The 20,876-nt window shown below is 53.8% G+C and overlaps 3 protein-coding genes across 3 annotated transcripts; 2 read left to right on the top strand and 1 right to left on the bottom strand.

The window, feature by feature from the left end:
- Positions 1 to 4,543: 4,543 nt before the first annotated feature.
- Positions 4,544 to 7,097, top strand: CTHT_0017260 (putative GTPase activating protein; the record flags this gene model as incomplete). Its single annotated transcript, XM_006692165.1, has 5 exons — positions 4,544 to 4,745; positions 4,796 to 4,929; positions 4,979 to 5,227; positions 5,277 to 6,870; positions 6,937 to 7,097. The coding sequence occupies 5 exons, from the start codon at positions 4,544 to 4,546 to the stop codon at positions 7,095 to 7,097; spliced, it is 2,340 nt and encodes a 779-aa protein (XP_006692228.1).
- Positions 7,098 to 8,350: 1,253 nt separating this feature from the next.
- Positions 8,351 to 10,904, bottom strand: CTHT_0017250 (phosphoketolase-like protein; the record flags this gene model as incomplete). The annotated part of the gene is made up of 2 exons (XM_006692164.1): positions 8,351 to 9,283; positions 9,348 to 10,904. 2 exons carry the CDS (start codon positions 10,902 to 10,904, stop codon positions 8,351 to 8,353), a joined length of 2,490 nt encoding a protein of 829 aa, XP_006692227.1.
- A 3,013-nt stretch (positions 10,905 to 13,917) lies between these two features.
- Positions 13,918 to 15,799, top strand: CTHT_0017240 (uncharacterized protein; the record flags this gene model as incomplete). Its single annotated transcript, XM_006692163.1, has 2 exons — positions 13,918 to 13,989; positions 14,048 to 15,799. The coding sequence occupies 2 exons, from the start codon at positions 13,918 to 13,920 to the stop codon at positions 15,797 to 15,799; spliced, it is 1,824 nt and encodes a 607-aa protein (XP_006692226.1).
- Between the last annotated feature and the right edge of the window lie 5,077 nt (positions 15,800 to 20,876).

The raw sequence follows: 20,876 nt of genomic DNA, 5'->3' as shown, positions 1-20,876 counted from the left end.
GCAAGCTGACTCCTCCCTCAGGCGTCGTATTGACACTCCCACACCAAGCCATTGGACGTTAGTGATAAGTCCCCTGATAGGGATGAGCACGAGTGCATGACTCTGTGCGACACTGCCGGGACCGAAGCGTCCCAACGTCGCCCAGCAGACAGGACCCTCTTTTGGACTGACGGGACCGTACAGAATCTTCCTCCCTCCCTAGGCGGTCCGCCTTTGCTGAAGCATCGCGAGCGGCTTTATTGGGCTTGCCTTTGTCTGTCCCTTTCCCCTTCCTCCTAGTACATAGAAGGCAGCACGGCAGTTTTCGGCCCGGCACTCCAGCCAACCACGACAATCTCTCGGTATATATTCATGATGTACCATGTACATCAAGCCCGATTTCCCGAACCCGAAGGAGCGGATTGGTGATGATGAGGGCTCACCTGTCCGAACAATGGAGTATTGCCAGATTACAGCATCGCGCTATGCCGCGGCGCCTGTCAGCTCCCATCTAGACCTGCAGTGGGCATGAAACGACCCAGCAGACTGGAAACCTATGAATGCTGACAGGGGCTGCGGCAGCGCACAGGGAATGGTAGAGGGGGCTGATTGGTTGCGACCCGCTCGTGCCGTGCAGCCATTCTCGGCGAGAAAAAGCGCCTACAATAACGATGCGCAGGAACTTGCAGATGGAGTGCAGAAATGGTGTCTAATTATCGAATGCCGAGGGGCATATGCAGCATGCATGACCGCATGAGAGTCGAAAATGCTGGGAGCTATGGCCGTCTCCCTCCCCATGATGAAGGGGCAACACAGAAATGATGGCACAAAACGTGCTGTTAGTGACATGCAACAGCGCTGTGCTACGGGTAGCCGAGACGGAGAGATCCTGCGCTTCGCCTCATCTCGGATGTGTGCCACCATAACACAGAGAGAGCTTCTTTGTTGATAGTTGCTCAGGCTCGGGCTCAGGCTCAGATAATGGCTAGCCTCGGATATTGAGATACTCCGCACACATCTATCGCGACACAACGGCTCTAAATGACTGGATGAAACTCATGCTGCCCGGTCGCGCGAGCATAATTGTCGATCCAGGACATCATTATTCGAAACAGCCGCCAGGCGCAGCGCGAAACCAGAGCGGGCGTCGATCTCATCCGGGCACGATCGATCTGTGGATGGAGATGAAAGTGAGCAGGTAAAGAGCGGGCGAAGGGCGGTTCAAACGCTCGCGCTCATTGTTCGCCGTCGGCAGCCTGCAGGAACGCTCGCCTCGAGGCGCTTGTGTCGTTGTTTGCCGTTTCCGTCCCGTCTTTGCGTCCTCGAGTGGAAGATTCTGTTTCTGCTGCCGTGCCCGGATTGAGCCGACTCGTCGGCATCCTTTTTCGCCAAAGGTTGTAATTAATCGAGCACGCGAGTACCCCGCTACGGTGTCGTTGCTCGCAACCCGACTGCGGGGTGTTAGCGCGCGACATCCACATTGGCAAGCTTGAAGCCACACATCGCCGAGCCGAAATGGGAGGGGCCGTGGCCGTGCTGCCTCCGATCCGGCCGAGTCTCGCTCTAGCTATCTTTGTGATGTGATCGAGGTGTCGGGGTGTCAGGGTGTCGGGCTTACAAGATGTCATTGAGGTCTTTTGGCCTTCCCGCACTTCCTCTTCTGGCGTGATAATGTTTGCTGCTACACACACACACATCGTCTCACAGCCAGTCAAAAGTGGCTGGTGCCTGTGGCAGCACCCTCAACGCCACTTACCATGAACGGCACCCCTCCAAAAAAAATGCCAGAGGACGAGGGATTCTTGGAGGGGCAGGAAACGCCCCTGACCCCCTGTCCCTTAGGCTAGCCTGGTGGTAGACCCAGTGGGTGGTCAGTGCAGATCCGGCCAATCAAAGCCTCTCATCCCCTGTCACCTGGGCCCTGGTCTGCCCGCCCCCCCTGTTCGGGCGTCTTGATTCGGCAGCATTCACATGGCTTGGCCGCCTCCCCCCCACCTCCACAAGGAACCCGAAACATTAACAGCACTGATATAGCCTATAGCCGGCGATGGGTAGTGATGGTGGTTTACTGCAACGAAGCAGCCGTTCTGCTTGAATGTTGTCGACAGCAGAAGCATATCTGATGCTCAGGCTACTACGTACTGTGGGCGGCAACCGCGGTGAGCACGCAGCGCCCAATCTGACGCTGATCGACGAGGTCGTTGGCATATGGAGGGTTGTCTACGGCCAAGCCTGCTGGTTGACTTCCTGATTTTTTCCTGTGCATGTGGTAAGGACATCCCGGGCTAGCGTCGACGCTGATGCGACGGGATGCATGGCAGCACCGCAGCGCACGCGTGAGTGAGTGAACCGAAACGGCGTTCCCTTCTCACGCAGGAACCAGCAGTTGCCAGCAACCCAGAGCCTGTGCACTCCACTTCGTTGATCGTTCGTCTGGTTTCAGGAAAAAGGGATGAAAGCGATGGATGGCACGGCGAGGTTGGCTGGGAAAAACGGATTTCGGAGTTTGAGCTGATCTGATGACCTGCAAAACTTCCACTGCCATGACCTCTAAGGAATTTTCTCCACCAAGTGCTATCATGGTGGGAAAAAAAAAGCCATCATCGTAAACTCGTATCGTGGTCGCAGCAGCGGTCGTCTCGCACACCGTCGGCGTAGGGCACGAGTTAGGGAGTTTGCCCGCTCCAACGGGAGCAGCCAGCCAAACAGAACGCTGAGACGAAACAGCCGTGGTGCTTCAACGGTTCTGCGGCGCAACTGTGATTTGACAGCGAGAGAATATCGACAGGGCAGCAATAGTAGCAGCGCAATGCAGAGCCGAAGCCGGATGCCGCGGAGTCTATAGCGTAGGGCACACCACCAGCGTAATTCTGACTAACAGTGTCGTTTGGTATCGGGCTTGGCCATCTCATTCTGGCATTGTCAGGTCTCTCAAGCGGGATAAGATGCCGAGATGGGAAACGACATGGCCCAAAATATCAAGATGGTTGCGCCGTTGCGTCTGTGAAAAAGGTAACATGTTGGTCTCTTGTCCTGGGGCCTCGTACAGACGGGTATCTCACGATAAGATCTCAGTCGTGTGGAGCCGCGTTAGATAGAGCTCAAGACGGAGGCGAGCTGATGGCAGGGGTCGAGTCCCTGCGAAATATCCCCACCATCGCCAGTCTCTTGCAATACACGCACCAAGCAAGACGCGTGGTGTCGCAGGATTCTTCTAATTTTGACTTTGCCCTCTACATACATGTGTAGCATCGAATGCTGGCTGTTTAACGTTGGCCGTTTTCGCCGTCGCTCGAACTGACGAAAGCTTGCTGGCGTGATGATCGACACCCGCTTTGCTTCCATACAGTGTCGGCTGCACCCATGCTCAAGTCTAAATTCACACAGTCAACCCCAACCCCAACCAGAGATTCCTGGTTTGCATGGGAGCGGGACCCACATGAACCTGCCCCTGAGCCCTGACGCGGGCTCCAGGTCCCACCCCCCAGCAGGCACTCGGTCCAATGCGGGACCTGGCAAGACTCCCCAATCGCAGACCAGGATTCCAGCATTCCATTTTGCCCACCTCCACCGGTAGCACTCCATCCTACAGCCGGCTCCTCGTGTGCCAACAACAAACTCCCAAAATGACCCAAACAAACCTCAGCCGGCCAAAAAAAAGGCACCAGAAACCCAGACGGGATAGGCGCCGACCAACCCTGCCTACGTCTGTCAAGTGAAACAGCACATTCCAGGCGGACGCTGACAGCGGGCCGCTTCTTTCCAGCTTTTCCCAAAACCTTTTTTTTTTCCTCTCCCAACATCCATCCTTCTTGTCGGTCTCGACATCTTTTTCCCTGCAAAAACCCTCGCTCCGTTGACGACTTTGTCTGCATCCAGTGCCTGCCCCACCGACTGCGAGGGACGGGACCGCACGAGAGTAGCGGGTCCAGTCTCCATAAAAAATTCTCCACTTTCAAGGGCCCTTTTGACGAACCATTCCCCGGCCCTCGCAACCCCAGAGCACGAAACAAAGACTCGCTCTCTGCTGCTCACACACTGGGTCCCGCTCGCCGACCGACAGCACCCACCCTTTCATCCTCCACCACCCATCCACCCGTTCACCACCACAATCAGTCCTCGTTATCCTCTTCATCCACCACCACCACTTTCATCACATCATAGCAATTGGCCGACTTCCTCGATCACTCATCGGGGTTTTGTCGCCAACGCTAGTCTTTTTCTTCATCGTGTATTGCTCAATTGGAGAGGAGCGCACAGAACTCACAAGACTCACGGCCCCCTTCGCAGTGCGACCGTAGACGTGGACTCCCGACACAATCCCACACTCCCACACCCCTTGTGTACCCGCTCCTTCACCATCATCGCATTGCGCGCATCTGTCTTTCGCTGCCGAGTCTCCAAACCACGAAAGAAGCCGTCTTCGTCATCAATCTGGTGGCAGACAGCGCGTCGCCAGCGTCGACTCCCCATCGCCGCCGGCTCCTCGACAGCGAAACAGGGCCTCGGGCCTGCCGACCTGACCTTTTTTTCCCCCCCTGATTATCATATCAAATAGCTTACCATGGCAACCATGCTCGGTGCCTCGTCGAGAGCTTCAACCGCTTCTACATCGTCGTTCCAGCCGATATCCCGTCAGAACACCATGTCGTCCTATGACGGTTCGCGGTCCGCCCGCCAGTCGAAGCGGTACTCCATGTCCGCTCTGTACATGTCGATGTCGGCCAACGACACCGATCTGGTGATTGAGGATGATTTGGCCAGAGGTGAGTTGATGCGAGGAACTGAGAGGTTATGGATGGCTGACTGTCTGCAGCGCAAAAACAACTACGCGATCTCAAGGCCAAGATCTCTTCGCAATCGAAAAAGAACTTTGTCCTCGAAAAGGATGTGCGCTACCTCGACTCGCGCATTGCTCTGCTGATTCAGAACCGCATGGCTCTGGAGGAGGTAAATGCTACAAATCTTAACGGTTTTGTGGACGGTCTAACGTGTCTAGCAAAATGAAATGGCCAGCCATCTCGAAGACGCCGGCGAAGTGCAGGAGGGATCCTTCCCTAGCGACGAGAAGACGCAGAAATACGGAAACTTGATGTTCCTGCTCCAGTCTGAGCCTCGCCACATTGCTCACCTCTGCCGCCTAGTCTCGATGGCTGAGATCGACTCGCTTCTCCAGACCGTCATGTTTACCATCTACGGCAACCAATACGAGAGCCGTGAAGAGCATCTGCTTCTCACCATGTTCCAGGTGCGTCTGCTCGCTTGGTGAGGCGATGGCAATGCTGACATCTCCACAGTCCGTTCTTACCTACCAGTTCGATACCACTCCCGAGTACACGTCCCTTCTCCGTGCGAATACCCCTGTTTCCCGTATGATGACGACCTATACCCGCCGCGGCCCCGGCCAGACCTTCTTGAAGCACGTTCTGGCGGACCGGATCAACAGCCTGATTGAACTCGAGGACCTCGACCTGGAGATCAACCCGCTCAAGGTGTACGAGCGCATGCTGGAGCAGATCGAGCAAGATACTGGCAGCATACCCGCCTCGATGCCCCGCGGCATCACCCAGGAGCAGGCTGCCGAGAACCCCCAGGTCCAGGCGATCATCGAGCCGCGTCTGACAATGCTCATGGAACTCGCCAACGGCTTCTTGACTACGATCATCGATGGCCTCGAGGAGACGCCCTATGGCATCCGCTGGATCTGCAAGCAGATTCGCAGTCTCGCCAAGCGCAAGTATCCCGATGCCAACGACCAGGTTATCTGCACGCTCATCGGCGGCTTCTTCTTCCTCCGCTTCATCAACCCGGCCATCGTCACCCCGAAGTCCTACATGCTCATCGACGGCACTCCGGCCGAAAAGCCGCGCAGAACTCTTACCCTGATTGCCAAGATGCTGCAGAACCTGGCCAACAAGCCGTCGTACGCGAAGGAGCCCTACATGGCCAAGCTGCAGCCCTTCATCTACCAAAACCGCGACCGCGTCAACAAGTTCATGCTCGATCTGTGCGAAGTGCAGGATTTCTATGAGAGCCTCGAGATGGACAACTACGTGGCCCTGTCCAAGAAGGACCTTGAGCTGTCCATCACGATCAACGAAATCTACTCGATGCACCAGCTGATCGAGAAACACTCGGCCGAGCTGTGCAAGGACGAGAATTCGCACCTTTCGATCATCATGGCCGAGCTGGGCCCCGCGCCGGCGCTCGTTCCACGCAAGGAGAACCGCGTCATTACCCTGCCGCTTTTCAGCAAGTGGGAGACGGCCATCGACGACCTGACCGCCGCGCTGGACATCACTCAGGAGGAAGTGTACTTTATGGAAGCCAAGTCCACCTTCGTGCAGATCCTGCGCGCGATCCCGGCCAACTCGGCCGTGGCTAAGCGGCCGTTGCGTCTTGAGCGCGTCGCCGACGCGGCCGCGACCTCCAAGAACGATGCGGTCATGGTGCGCAAGGGCATCCGCGCCATGGAGCTGCTCAGCCAACTGCAGGAGATGGGTGTCATCAACAAGAACGACGGATTTGCCCTGCTGCGCGATGAGGTCGAGCAGGAGCTTCTGCACCTCGGCTCGCTCAAGGAGAGCGTGCTGGCCGAGATCAAGAAGCTCGAAGAGGTCTACAAGACAATCCGCGACCACAACGCCTACCTCGTCAGCCAGCTCGAGACGTACAAGAGCTACCTGCACAACGTGCGCTCGCAGAGCGAGGGCAACCGCCGCAAGCAGCAGAAGCATCAGGTCTTGGGACCGTACAAATTCACGCACCAGCAGCTCGAACGCGAGGGCGTCATTGCCAAGAGCAATGTGCCGGATAACCGGAGAGCAAACATCTACTTCAATTTTACCAGTCCGTTGCCGGGGACTTTCGTGATCTCGTTGCATTATAGGGGTACGTTTGGTAGTAGTGGTTCGCCGTCGTTTCCCGTTGTCGTTCGCCATGTGCTAACCGACGCAGGACGCAACCGTGGCCTCCTTGAGCTAGACCTTAAGCTTGATGACCTTCTCGAGATGCAACGCGACGGCCAGGAAACTCTCGATCTTGAATATGTCCAGTTCAATGTTTCCAAGGTGCTGGCGCTGCTTAATAAGAGGTTTGCGCGGAAAAAAGGGTGGTAGACTGCCCTGTCATGGCTGTTCCCATCACCTCTTTTCCTCTTCTCGATACCTCCTGCCTCCTTCGTCTTCTCTCAATGGCTACGTGGGGCTGGCTGGTCAACTGGGCGGTTTTCGGTACGGTAATGGCGTCTTGGGTTGCTTCAATCTCACAGTGTCTGGGTAATGTCCCTTTTTTTTGGTTGTTCCTCCTCGTCGCGTTGGGTCGGGCTTGCTGGACTGGGCTGGGTTTGCTTTGTACGATCTGGGCGCTCGGGTGCGGTCTCTGCGGGTGATTTTGTTGTGTGTGTCTGTGGGTGTTTGGATCCGTTGTGTCGCGTGGGTGTGATGTCGGTATGGATGGATAACGTTATGAGCGTGCTTTTTTCATTGCCTTTCCTTCAAGTTACCCCTACTTACCTATCTACCATCTACCAATTCCCTTAATTATCCTTCTCCCTTGTCATTTACCCCCCCCCCTCCGGTACCTTTATTTATTTCATCGGTTATATTACCGCCATATCCTTCTATCTGATACGAACTAGCGCGACGGGTTGGGTGTTTGTTGGAGTTGGCTTCGTTTTTTTTTTTTTTGGATCATACTCCATTTTGGTTACAGCGCACGGGTTGGACTTGGAGATGAGGGGATTACCTTCTTACACTCACTGTAATGTCTCTTTTGACTTTTGGTTATTGCCTGGGTCGTTGTTGGTGTGTGGGAAAGCTATGTACTCCGATGGTTGGAGAAGAAAGGTTTACTTGTGTTGACTCGTTGACTTGTGCCTTGTTCTGGTTGCAAACTCTTGGTTTTTTTTTTTTTCCCTTGCGCATTTCCCCTCTTATTATCTTTCCAAGTTTTTGGCTTTCCTGTTGTTTTTTTTTTGTTGTGTGTGTGTGTGTATGGTATGACCTCTATCTTGATACCACTCTGTCCTGTATTCTTACGTAAAGTTAACGCAAAGTTTGGGTTTCGAGGTTTTCGGGCTTCAGCTTGGGTCGATCGTGCTACTGGTGATGGACTATGTGACGGCATGGTGAGTGGAGCTGGGTGATCTTCGTGGTTGTTTAATGTATCTTATATACCCTCATTGTATTGTGCTACCGTTGTGTTTATTTCCAAGTCTTGATATACACAAAACTGTCTGTTCTTATTACATGAACTCAAAACAAAACAAAAAAGTAAAACGAAACTGCAGGATCCAGTGACTCCTACCTTATCTATCCTAGCTTGTCAAACGATACCCCTACTCTCTTCCCGACTATACACAACTATACACCTAACCAATCACATCCGTCATCTCCACCGGCGACTCGCTCCTCCGCTTCCACAACCCCGTATGGGGCCACACCCAATTCTTCAGCAACGGCGGATCGACACCATTCTCAAACGCCTCGTTCCTCGCCTTGATCTGCGCCGACTTGAGCGCATCCCTAGCTGCCGCACCCCGATTCTTCAGCCTCGGCACGTGATCAATCGCCTCAATGGCCAGACTGAACCGATCCGTGCCATTACGAATCGCCAGCTCCAGCGGCGTGTCGATGTTGCCCTTCTCGCGGTACCCGCGCACGTGCAGGTTCTGGTTCGCGCCGGGGCGCTTGGACGCCAGGCGGTACACGAGCCAGGGGTAGCTGTGGAAGTTGAAGATGATGGGCTTGTCGGCTGTGAAGAGGGAAACCCATTCCTCGTCGGTCAGGCCGTGCGGGTGGTCCGTGTAAGGGATGAGCTTGAAGAGGTCGACGACGTTGATGAAGCGGATCTTGAGGTCGGGGAAGTGGGAGAGGAGGAGGTCGACTGCGGCGAGGGATTCTTGTGTGCTGATGTCGCCGCACGAGGCCATCACCACGTCCGGCTCGCCTCCCTGATCGGTGCTGAACTGCGGCCAGATGCCGATGCCCTTGGTGCAGTGTACGATTGCGTCGTCCATAGAGAGGAATTGCAGGTGTTCTTGCTTGTCGGCGACGATCACGTTGACGTAGTTGGAGGAGCGCAGGCAGTGGTCCATGCAGGAGAGCAGGCAATTGCCGTCCGGGGGCAGGTAGATGCGGACGACCTCGGGGGATTTATTGGCGACGACGTCGAGGAATCCGGGGTCCTGGTGTGTGAAGCCGTTGTGGTCTTGGCGCCAGACGACGGCGGTTAGGAGGATGTTAAGAGAGGAGATTTTCGCGCGCCAGGGGACTTCGAGGGATTTTTCGAGCCATTTGCAGTGCTTCGGGGGGTGTTAGCGGTGATGATAAATAAAGGGTGGATAGTAGGAAGTGAGGGAAACGTACCTGATTCACCATCGAATCAATGACATGGATGAACGGCTCGTAGCTGTTAAGCAAGCCGTGACGGCCGGTCAGAAGATAGCCCTCAAGCCAGCCCTCGCAGGTATGCTCCGAGAGCATCTCCATGACACGGCCTTCCGTCGCGAGATTGCCGCCGTTCTCGTCCTCCTCAAAGTACTCGCCCAGCCAGACCTTCTTGCCCGCCTCATAGACGCTAGCCAGCTTGTTCGACTCGGTCTCATCAGGGCCAAACAGCCGGAAGTTGTCCTGGTTCATGGTCATGATGTCGCGAAGGAACCGTGCCATGTTCGCCATGCTGAACCCGTTGGTCCCAGCTGGCCGATCGACCTTGAGCGCGTACTTCCGGAAGTCGGGCATCTTCAACGGCTTGCGCAGCAGCCCTCCGTTCGCGACCGGGTTGGCGCTCATCCGGCGCACGCCGGTCGGAGCCAGGTCCCTCAGCTCGGGCAGCAGCTTGCCATCCGGGAACAGCCGATCTGGCTCGTAGCTGCGCATCCACTGCTCCAGCAGCTGCAGATGCTCCTCGTTCTCGTGGACGTCGGTGATGGGTACCTGGTGCGACCGCCAGTAGCCCTCGAGATATTTGTCGTCGACCTTGCGCGGGCCAGTCCAGCCCTTTGGAGTGCGCAAGATAATGACAGGCCACCTCGGCCGGAAGGCCTTGCCTGATTCGCGTGCCTGCTGCTGGAAGCGGCGGATCTCAAGCACGGCATGCTCAAGTGTCGCAGCCATGGCTTGGTGCATAGTCTCGATGTCGTCACCTTCGACGAAGTACGGCTGATAGCCGTAACCGATGAAAAGGCTCTCGAGTTCTTTGTGGCTGATACGGGCCAGGATGGTAGGGTTATTGATCTTGTAGCCATTGAGGTGCAGCACCGGCAGGACGGCGCCGTCGGTGATGGGGTTGAGGAACTTGGTGCTGTGCCAGGAGGTGGCCAGCGGGCCGGTCTCGGCTTCACCATCGCCAACCATCGTCAGGGCGATCAGGTTGGGGTTGTCGAAGACCGCGCCGAAGGCATGGGATAGCGAGTAGCCCAGCTCGCCGCCCTCGTGGATACTGCCAGGCGTTTCAGGGGTTGCGTGCGAGCCTATGCCGCCAGGGAAGGAGAACTGCTTGAAGAACTTCTGCAGGCCTTCCTCGTCCTCGGAGCACTCAGGGTAGACCTCGGAGTAGGTTCCCTCAAGGTAGGCCTGGGACAGGACGGCAGGAGCGCCATGGCCTGGGCCGGAGATGAAGATGGCGTCGAGGTCGTACTTCTTGATCAGGCGGTTGAAGTGCATGTAGGTGAAGATTTGGCCAGGGCACGAGCCGAAGTGGCCCAACAGACGAGCCTTGAGGTGTTCTTTGGATAGGGGCTCCTTGAGAAGGGGATTCTGACGCAGATAGATCATGCCCAGACTCAGATACAAGCTGGCCTTGAACCAGTCGTTGTACTTCTTGAGCTCCTCATCAGTGAGGGGCTCCCCCTGGATAGTCGAGCGGGCTGGGCCATAGGGGCTGATGCTCTCAACTTGGCTGGACTCGATTGAGTCGCCCATCGTGCTCTCAGCGGTGGTTGTGCTCAGTCGAATGATATAAACAAAGAGTGCTGTTGATGCAATTGCCAACTTCTGGCACCTTGATGGTTGCCAAAGTGTCTGGTCACAAGGCGCTCTGGGAGGATCACGTCTTCGCCCATTTTATATTTGTGACTCCCATATATTTCTGGCATCACCATCTCCCACGAGCATCACCATGACCTGACATACGTCAAGCGAGAAATTTGCATTCCAATCCGACCTCAGGCGAGCGCCGCGGTGACACATTCTCGAATACCACAGCAGTTGTGCGCTTGTGGCATGCAGGTTACGCAAATACCTGTTTCTGCCGTCCGCGATAGCCATTACGCATGTTGTTGTTCGAGGGGACATGCAGCCCGGCAACGAGTCCAGGCGATACCGATGCAACCGAGCGACCCTGGAAAGGTGACACCTCGATGCTGGTCGGGATGGGATTGGCCCGCTCAGGAACCGAGAAGGGAGGTTCAGACCGTGCAGAACTGGTGGTCTGATATTGCTGTCATCGCGGGCGCGGCAGGCCCTGCGCCTGCTCCGGTGGCCAATCAGCGATGTAACGCTCCCCTCCATAACCTGACAGCAGCGTCCTGTCCCGCTTCTCTATGCTTCCGTCGCTCCCTCCAGCGATCGAGAACCAAATGACGTCGATCAACGGAGTCGACGTGCATCTGCAGTGCTGAAGTAGGGCCTAGTGCTTGCGTGACAGGTTCGGCGGAGTCGAAGGTTTTGACCTTCATCAAGAAAGTTGCTGATCTAAGCCTCGACAAGAATGATAGCGATTAACGACTGCCGCATTGAGTTTTGTCAGAGTCTCTCGTGAGAAAAGTCGGTCAGTGCCCAATATTATCCTGTGCACGCAATCGCCATGTCACATTTTTCTTCTAATGTTCTGATATCAGGTGAACGAGGACGACCCGGAAGCCAGATACTGGGCAGCATTTTCAAATGTCAGAAGGTCTAGGGTTTTCTCGAACAGCCCCTACAGACCAACGGCGGGCCAGTAAGGTGCATCGGTAGCGGCCGCTCAACAGAGGGGCGCTCCGCAATGGTCGACACCTCGTGTTGGCTGCAGAAAGAGCTGTTCTGTGCTGCCCGCCACACCTAGGGCTGGAAGTAGTTGTCAAGCATCACACCACCCACCGTTCTTTGATGTTGGGCTCCTCAGCCGCATTCATGATAGACATTTGTCGTCAGTTGTCAACTTCACCACCCAGTAAACGATGAGGTCACCCCAACCCAATCTTTTGGGCTCGGCAGCCTGCCACCAATGCCATCGGGCCGTCTCTTCCATCTTTATCACCTCGTCCATCCGATCGCCTGACGTGGGGGTCACCGACTTTTGCCTCAAGACTCAAACCTTATCAGAGGTTAGAACTTGGCCATCCCCTTTGACGACGACAACATCATCATACTCACGAAACTGTGAAGCGTCCCGCCGCACCATCGCCCATCAACCCGGCGTTGCAACTAGCGACCCGACCAACACCTAGCCTCAGCCCTCTAGGCGCCGCCCATCCTGCTCAACAGGGAGAGCCTGAGACTCTTCAAAGATCTTCCTCATCTCGAAACTGCGACCTCCAATGCTGGCTCAATCCCCATCGACGATCTAGCTGCCCTTTTGAATGATTGTGACCAACAAGGAGTCTGCCAAAAAAGCAAAAAGCTCGACATTTTGGTGACAGCCAATGTGTAACCATAGGGTGCTCACGTGAGCTCAGGCTTCAGCCACAATAGCCACACTCAGATCGGGACCTATACGCCAAGCTTTGCCAAGCTTCGCGATCTTCGGGCCTAGCAGCCGATCGCCGACAGCCCTAACCCTGGTAATACCAGCTCTGCGGAACAGCCGCATGATCAGGCTGCATGATAAAGCCACAGTCAAGGACCAGATTCTTTCGGAGATTTTGCATCAACGTAGCACAATGCCGATGCAAGCACGAAACCTTGTGCTTCAATTCATTTGTTTTCAGTCAGATAGCCCGTGTAAATTACCAGCAAGTTTTGTGTGGCTCTTAGCCCTAGCTCTTTCGCCGTTGCCTGTCTCCACCCAGCAAGCTTACAGTTCCTCACTTTTGCCGTTTACGGCACACAGCTCACCAGTGATTGGCTGCAACCTTGCTTCACCCCCACGGGTACGTCATTGTGACGCCAACACTAGATGACGTTGCCAAACCACCCTGCCGCCATGTTACGCTGGGCTTTCGCTCACCTACTTCTGCACAAGCCAACGAATGCTGAAGGAAGGGACTGAAAACGAGGATATCGCATCATTGACAGGGTCGAGTAGTTGTTGTTTCGGGATATAATATCTGAAACGTGCTTCTTGGCTCGTGGCAAGGCAAAACATGAACTGCTTGGTATGATTGCGGGCAAAATGCTCCGGAGCCGGACTGAAACGGCCAGTTTTGCATACGAGCTTGAAGGCCCAAAATTCAGCTGTGAACTCGCACCACAATAGCCGCTAGATGGCACCAGCCGTTGTACCCCTTCAGCCTTTCTTCAAGGCCATTGTCGCCGTAGGAAACACCTACGTGATCCAACGGACCAAATCTTCCACAGCTTACCCAAACCGACGTCAAGTTGCGCGCCATAACCCATCGATAAGGCCTGCATGGATGGCTCGTTCCCCCTCCACAAATGAGGAACTCTCCTACCTGGCGGCGACTGGGCCCCTGACGTAACAGAGGAGGCACATGGCCCAGATCGAGATCTCAACCTGCTGTCGCGTCACTTGCCCCTCGCAGAATGAACATTACACAGCCGGCGGCGATGAGAATGCAGATAGATTTGAAACGCCAGCTATCAGTTTGTCACATTCAGTCACTCAACTTCCCTTGCTACCAGTCAGAATAGACGTAACATCCATAAATTGGACCTTGTTTCGAGATTCTGGTGCACATTTGTTGAAATTGTCCCACTCATCGACCACCAAGCTCACGGAAGCAGCTCAGACGACGCCATCAATCGTCAAGCGCTCCTAATGGCCTCGACCACAATGGACACAGACGCCAAAGACCCCGAACAATCCCCTGGCCGCCCTGTGAAAAAGGCACGTCATGTCCCTCCCGTGAGCCTCCCCCCAAATTTACCCTCGCTGACTACCGTTGCCTCACCCCCTCCTCAAGACCCAGCGTAATCTCAAAAACGTCGAGCGCGCCTTCATCGCGGCCTCACGCCGCACCGACCGCGACCCGGAGGCCCGCCTGCACTCGGCCCGTCGCGCGTCCAAGATCCATAAGCAGCGTACTGGCAAGAGCCTCAAGATCTCGCGTGACATTGTCATGCGCGAGGAGATGTACGAAGAAGAGGATGATGACCTGCCGCGGAGCTTTCGGGCGGCTGCCGCTTTAGGGCTAGGACTGGGGATTGGTTCGCATTTTGGGGTCGGGGAGCTGCTGTCGACGTCGTCAGCGGGAGCTGGGGGAGGGACAGTGGCGGGGATGAAGTATGCTGGTAGAGCCAGTACGGGGGGTATTGATTTGGCGAGGATCGCGCACCATGCGGAGATTGAGAGGCGGTTTGCGGAGCAGTTCCCAAATTTGCAGCTTTCGTCAAGGAGATTGCCCGGACAGATGCTCCCGCAGCAGTCCTTGGGATTTCATCACCATCATCGGCTGCATCAAGCTGCTGCCGCGGCGGTTATGCCGCAGCTAAGCCAGCAAAGTACCCAGGGGTCCACGGCAGCGACTCTTCCTACTGCATACCCCCTTGCGCCGACCCCTCAGTCGCGTCCTGTATCGCCTACCGCGCGGCCGAGCTCTCGGAGAGCCAGCGTTAACTCTAACACGGTCTCGGGATCAGCGTCGGCCTCTTCCACTTCAGCCTTGACCTCATCATCGGCCACCTCGCAGTCCAGCTCCAAGATTGCCGACTCGTCTCAGGGATCCACCGCCTCAGCACCTCGCCGCTGGACAGTCGCCGGCATTCTCAGCGAGACCAACCCCGCAACAGACCTCAATCCCACACTCAGCGCAAGCATGGTGCCAGGACTAGAACTACTCCCTCCAACCGACCCGTCTCTTCTCGTGTGGGATGCTTCTGCGGGAGGGGAGTTACCTGCCTCGGGCGTCCCCCCAGCTGAGCCCAGAAGCGGCGAGCAAAACTCCCAAGACCAGGCCCCATCCTCCAACAACCTCCCTCTAAGCATGAATCTCTCCGACTCCGACGTCCTAGCCAGCCTTGTCAGCGCTGTCCTTGCCAGTCCTAACCTCGCCTCCCTCGACACCACGGTCCCAGCCACAGCCTACACCTTCTCCCCTGATCCAGCAGGCGGGCCCTGCATGCAGTCCCTTCAGCCGTCGCTCATCTCCAACACGGACTCTTCCTCGCCGCAATGGTGGGACGACGCTGCCGCTGCCGCCATGGCTCGCGAATTGTTGCAGTTTGGCAGCGGGACGGGAGATCTCGAAAATAGCAACAACAGCAACGGCCAACCGCCACAGCAGCAGCGCGAAGGAAGCGATGCAGGGAGTGCAGGAGGGGCAGATGGGAAGTGTCACGGGGCTGGGGCGTGCGATTTTGGGGGGTTTTTGGATGCATTCTCGTTCGATGATGCGCCTGGGGGTAGTGCTGGGAATGGGGATGGCGTTGATGGCTTGCCAAAGAATCTGTCGTCATTTCATTGGGAAAATAAGGAGGCTGGTAGGGAGAAGACCCCTCGGTCGGTTGTGGCTTCGCCGAAGGGAGTAGGGGCGGGAACCGCGACGCCGAGTAATGATTCGTGGGCTGCTCTGGTCGATTTCGATGGTATTGAGGGAGGAGGGGATGTTAAGGGTGAGGGAGGGTCGAAGGAAGAGGACAAGAGATCAGAGGCTATATCGGCTGCCGGGAGAAGCGAAATCGTGGTTGCCACGGAAGTAGTCACGGCGCAGGTTTAGAGGGTTCAGGAATGGAAAGACGATTGGTTGAGGTGCGTCTTACCAAAATTATCGAATTAGAGTCGGATGCGAAGCAGTTAGTGACGAAGATGCTTTGTACTGGCTGTGACTGACGAAACGGACAAAGTTTCTGATCGCGAGGGAGCAGGGGAAAGGAGCAAAAAGCGCTCGTAGATGTATCTGAAACTGAGACTGGGCAGACTTAGAATTCTGCAGTAACAGGCAGATCTCAATGCTACGCTATTATTGAGGATAATATGCACCTCCATCTGATCCATGAGATCACCACCCCTGTCGAGGACGTCAAAGGATAGGTGCTCGGAGTTGTGCTGACCAGCACATGTGGGCACTGATCCGGTAAAGCAGACATGAGCACGGATCAACTCTTATTGAAGACTACTTCGGACGTTCGACGCGTGCATTCCTTTTAGGGCCCCTCCCCCCCCCCCTTCCCGGGGTCACTGCAGACCCGAATACACGATAACAGCAACCAATACGGAGTGTTGTGCGGACTACCTCCTAGAAGCTGTACCTACTTGAGATGCCCTAGCCCACCATGGACGAAAATACGCGTCCCAACCACTATGTCGTTGTTATGTTTGTTTTCAGTGGCAAAATCATGATTTTACGCTCATCGGTGCAGGAGGGCTGAGGCCCCTCTTAGTAAATCCAATTCTTGCTGAAGGATGCATAGAACGAGTCCATGATTTCAGCATGGATGCCTGCTCAGTGCCGGCATTCGATCTTATTTAACATGTAATCCCATCATCTGTAGACGGGACTCGTGCCGTCAGGCAGGTTGATTCCACGACAGAGGAGTTTGTCAAGGACATCCTGGAAGTCATTAAGGAGACGTAAGAGATTGTCCCGGCTTTTGTGCAAGTTGTGCTTGAGCTCCGTCGAATATATGTAGTTCACCTACTTGGTCATCGATTTGAACAGCTCCGCCTGGTCTTGTGAGGACTCCTTCGGGAGTTGTTCCGAAAACACCGCAAACTTGTCATAGGCAATTTTGGAGTTCTCTATTTTTAGAGGAGACATCGGCCTGAACAGGCCATTTTTCGACATTTTTACCCTTATATCGTCTTTCTCGGCATTCGGTTTTGCTCATGGCTTGTGGCTCTTCGTTTATCACCACAAACTAGCCGAGCCCGACTTTTTACGACGTCTTGTCTTCCAGAGAATTTCGCCTTTTCATGTTTAACGTGGCCTGTTACGAGGTTGGGAAGGAGAAAACTAGGTGGTATTAGATGTGTAGGATGAAGGGAGCACCCTCACTTCCCACCAGGTGTGCTACATACCTGGCAAGCGCAACGCAGAGGTCAGGGGACTGATCCGCTACCTTTTTGAGCTCCAAGAAGCTAACAATGCAGTCTCCGGCTCTCTCTTGGCGCCGATCATGGTGATGAAAGACCTTGCTACGCTCTATCATCCGTTGTCATTGCCTCGGCTACACGTACTGACTCATATCCCGATACTCACTACAAGACTGTCTCCTTAATATTAAAAACTACCGTAGCTAAACTGCGCAGCAGTCTCCTTGATAATGGGTTTCACGGATAGCTGCACGAGGTCAGATATCGACCTTGCAACATTGGGTGGTCAGATGGCCCTGGCCTTTATCCACCTATATCCAGGACCGACTTATATTTTTGCCAAGAAGTTAAAGTTGATAAGACAGCTCAAAACATTCAAAGGGTCCCTTTTGGAAGCCGCTGTTGCCGAGGCACAGTCATGGGCTGTGTGCTGTTTACTTGAAGGAAAAAATCAGCGAAAAAACGGAGGGCAAGTTTACGGAATGGGTATTTTACACCCGGGGCAGCCAATGGTATGAAACGGGAAAGTGGGGACCGCCGCTCGGGTACTGTTCCCGGCCAGCTCGACCCACAAATGTTGCCATTGTTTTGCTGTAAAATTCCGATTTATCGTTATCAAACCAAAACCAAACTTTTGCCTTATTTTTGGCAAACACATTGATGAGAGTGTGTTGACTTGGCAATCTCTCTATGCGCAAGTTTATTAAATGACAACTTAGTAAATGGCAAGTTATTCAGATTCTAGTAAGGCTTTTATGCTAAGAATCGTCACAAGGTAAGGCTATGGCGGAATGGCCAATCATCAAACAGGTTTGCGCGTCCACATGCGCGTTAACTAATTACCCTCGCGTTAGTTAAGTGGCTGGAATCTTGATAATAATCAAGCAGCTGAACAGCCCTATGTGCCAGACGTGTCTGACAATGAAGAGCCACTTTCTCCGTCGCGCAACAGGCGCAGGACTAACCGACAAGTTCGGGAAAATCAAGAACTTCTGCGGGCATCCGCTCGAGTCGGCGGTTCTCAGCTGGCAAGCAAAATAAGGCGAAGGAGGGGAAAGGTGGTACAGCTCTCCAACAAAGACACTAAGCGTGTTGCAATTATTACTGACACTCCGGCCGAGCGACATCCTGACTGCAATCTTTATCCGTCCCTTTGGACAGGAAATGACCAGCGACAAGCAACAGTCTCAAAGAGCCGTTATGGACTGACGATGGATAGGGACTCCCTTGAAGCTCATACAGGTGTCATTGGCCCCGAATGCAAAATAAACCGGATGAGCAAGCTTACCTCGAGATGCGCTCGACAGTTTCAAACCTGGACACGCTGCATCAACCTCCTCTTTTGCCTTCTCCTCTGGGATCTACCGTCGCCAGCTTCGGCTCTGAGTCAGACACAGCATATTACTCTTTCCCTAACCATGCATCAACCGTCCCAACAGATGGGAGTCGGACTTCGATATGGAATGGCTGGATTGAGGAGGAAATACTATATGTCACAGCTGGACCTCCCCACCTGGATGAGGACTGCAATGCCCGCAGAAGGCAAGAAACTCCGGGAAGTCCCCTATGCAGTGGAGTGTCCCGATCATTGCCCCGAACGGGGTCATTTGACCTCAGACTCTGCAAGCCACAAAGTTCTCTGTGGTGGCCGGCAACATGCCATGTTCCAAGTAGCTGAAATGCCTCTAATGTGAGAGGAACTGAAACCCAGTGGACAGGTTCCATTTCAGTCAAGATTATCCCAAGAAGTGATGCTGGCAAAACAAGTGCGCGAGAGAATCTAGAGTGCATTGCACTGAACACCTGAAGCACTGTGGTGCCCATAAGGGATACATATTGCTCCTGCATCCCAGGGCCTAGGATCTAGTTCCTTGCTAATACGTCACAGGGAGGAACCAGGCGGGTGGTTCATGGTTGAAGGACAATGGAACATTGGCGTCGATATCTCCTCCTATTGTATGCAGTTAATCGTCCAATAAAGGTCTTTCATCAGCGGTGTCCCTATGAGTATACATCGATGTATGGTGTTGTGCAGTCAGACGAGAAAAAAGAACCTAGTTGAACAATAAGTGATTGTAGAGTCTATTGTTGGCCCTATGCTAAAAGCCAAACTTTAAGTTCATCTCACAGGTAAGTAGAGTATGCACCTTCTTTGACAGGATTGTACGAATGAACTCTAGCCTTGTGTAATAAACATATAACCTAGGTTCCCTTACATAATGCCTCATGGTATGAATGCATGACCAAACATTTAAAAGAAGAACAAAAATGACACAAGCGAGAGAGAGGAGGGGGGGGGGTGGGGGGCAGAAAAAAGGTAAAGTAAGAAAACAGAGGAAGTCAGAAAGAAACGGGACGATTGCACCGCTCTTAACTGGACGTCGAACACAGCGTCAGACTATACTAAAGGCAACCTTCTGATCATGACAGGTACTGACCTGACTTTCAGGGGTATCGTAAAAGTGATCAGTATGAACAGTCACTATGAGCATGGCTCAAGATGCAGTAAGATCTTGAACTTTCTGAGTAACCTTAGTAGTGGCAGCAGATTGCAGAGCTTGCGTCGCCCCAGTTGCTTATGTTAGAGACGGAAGGTAAATTCTGTCATTTCATATCCAGAGCGACCCATTTTGGCAGATTACTCCGATGGGAATATGGGTGTGGGATCCCTGTTTAGGGTATTCTCCAGCTAGCTGACTTGTTGTATCAGGCAATAAACATGGTGCCAAATAGTAAAAAGACTGAGAGTTGAGAGAGGGAAGGCAGCGCGACCGAAATCTGTGCCATAATGCGTTGGCCAGTCTTCCGTACGGAAGTGAACGCATACCTGCTATCCTCAAGAATTTCTTCCAATGTCTGCAGTTAGTTATCGGTTGGGATGGGCAAAGCTGATAAGAGAGATGAAGGTAGAGGTTTTCAACACTTGAGACAACGACCGGCAAAAGAAGAGTAGTGTTACTTCGAAGGAGAGGACATGTTCATCAAGGCGGTGTACTTTGTTAAATAAAGAGGAGCACCCTGGCATGGTCACTTGGGAAGATTACTGGTTCTCCTATGGACAACATTTACCCCCCTCCCTCCCTCCTTTTGCGATCAACCGCTAACACTGTTCCACATGGTGAGTTGATGATCTGCTGCATCGCGCTTTGCCTTTGGATGCCAATACTGCGGACAGTTAGTGGCCTACAAAAAGATACCGTATCTATTCACAAAAAGCTGGAAATCCTCTACATGGATAGTTTCCCCTTTACGACGGACAGACCAACTGGCACGTGAGAGAAGACTATGTGTGTACATCGTCGAGGATTTGGACTACACCTAGAAGCAAACTCTATTTTGGATATGGTAAATTCTTGACACCTCTTTAGTCAATTATGAACCTGTTCATTCGTGCAGAAGGTTTCCATCATTTGCGGATAGATACCGTGGAGCGTGATACCAGTCAATGTAAATGTGTTTTTAGTGTAATGCCCGGAGGTTCTAGTTTTACGTGGTTTGGGATTACTTCTTGGCGTTCCACATTCCCGGTCCGTATGTAGATCAGCCAGCATCCGAACCGTTCGGATGTGACGCCAAGAAGATGTTTGACGAATCGGAAATATATCCTTTGAAAAAAAATTTTCAGCCAAGCTTTTTTAAATCTTACTCCAGGGTGCGTCTGATCTTTCGGTGTCTTCGTTTTGGGCTGTGTCGCCTGAAATAGCGACGTCGTGGCCTGGCCTTGCTCAGATACTCTTGACAGCTACTTAGACAAGCATCTG

This window comes from Thermochaetoides thermophila (genome assembly GCF_000221225.1).
Source record: "Thermochaetoides thermophila DSM 1495 unplaced genomic scaffold scf7180000011815, whole genome shotgun sequence".
In the NCBI taxonomy this organism is placed as follows: domain Eukaryota; kingdom Fungi; phylum Ascomycota; class Sordariomycetes; order Sordariales; family Chaetomiaceae; genus Thermochaetoides; species Thermochaetoides thermophila.
This window is presented reverse-complemented; position numbering and strand designations above follow the sequence as displayed.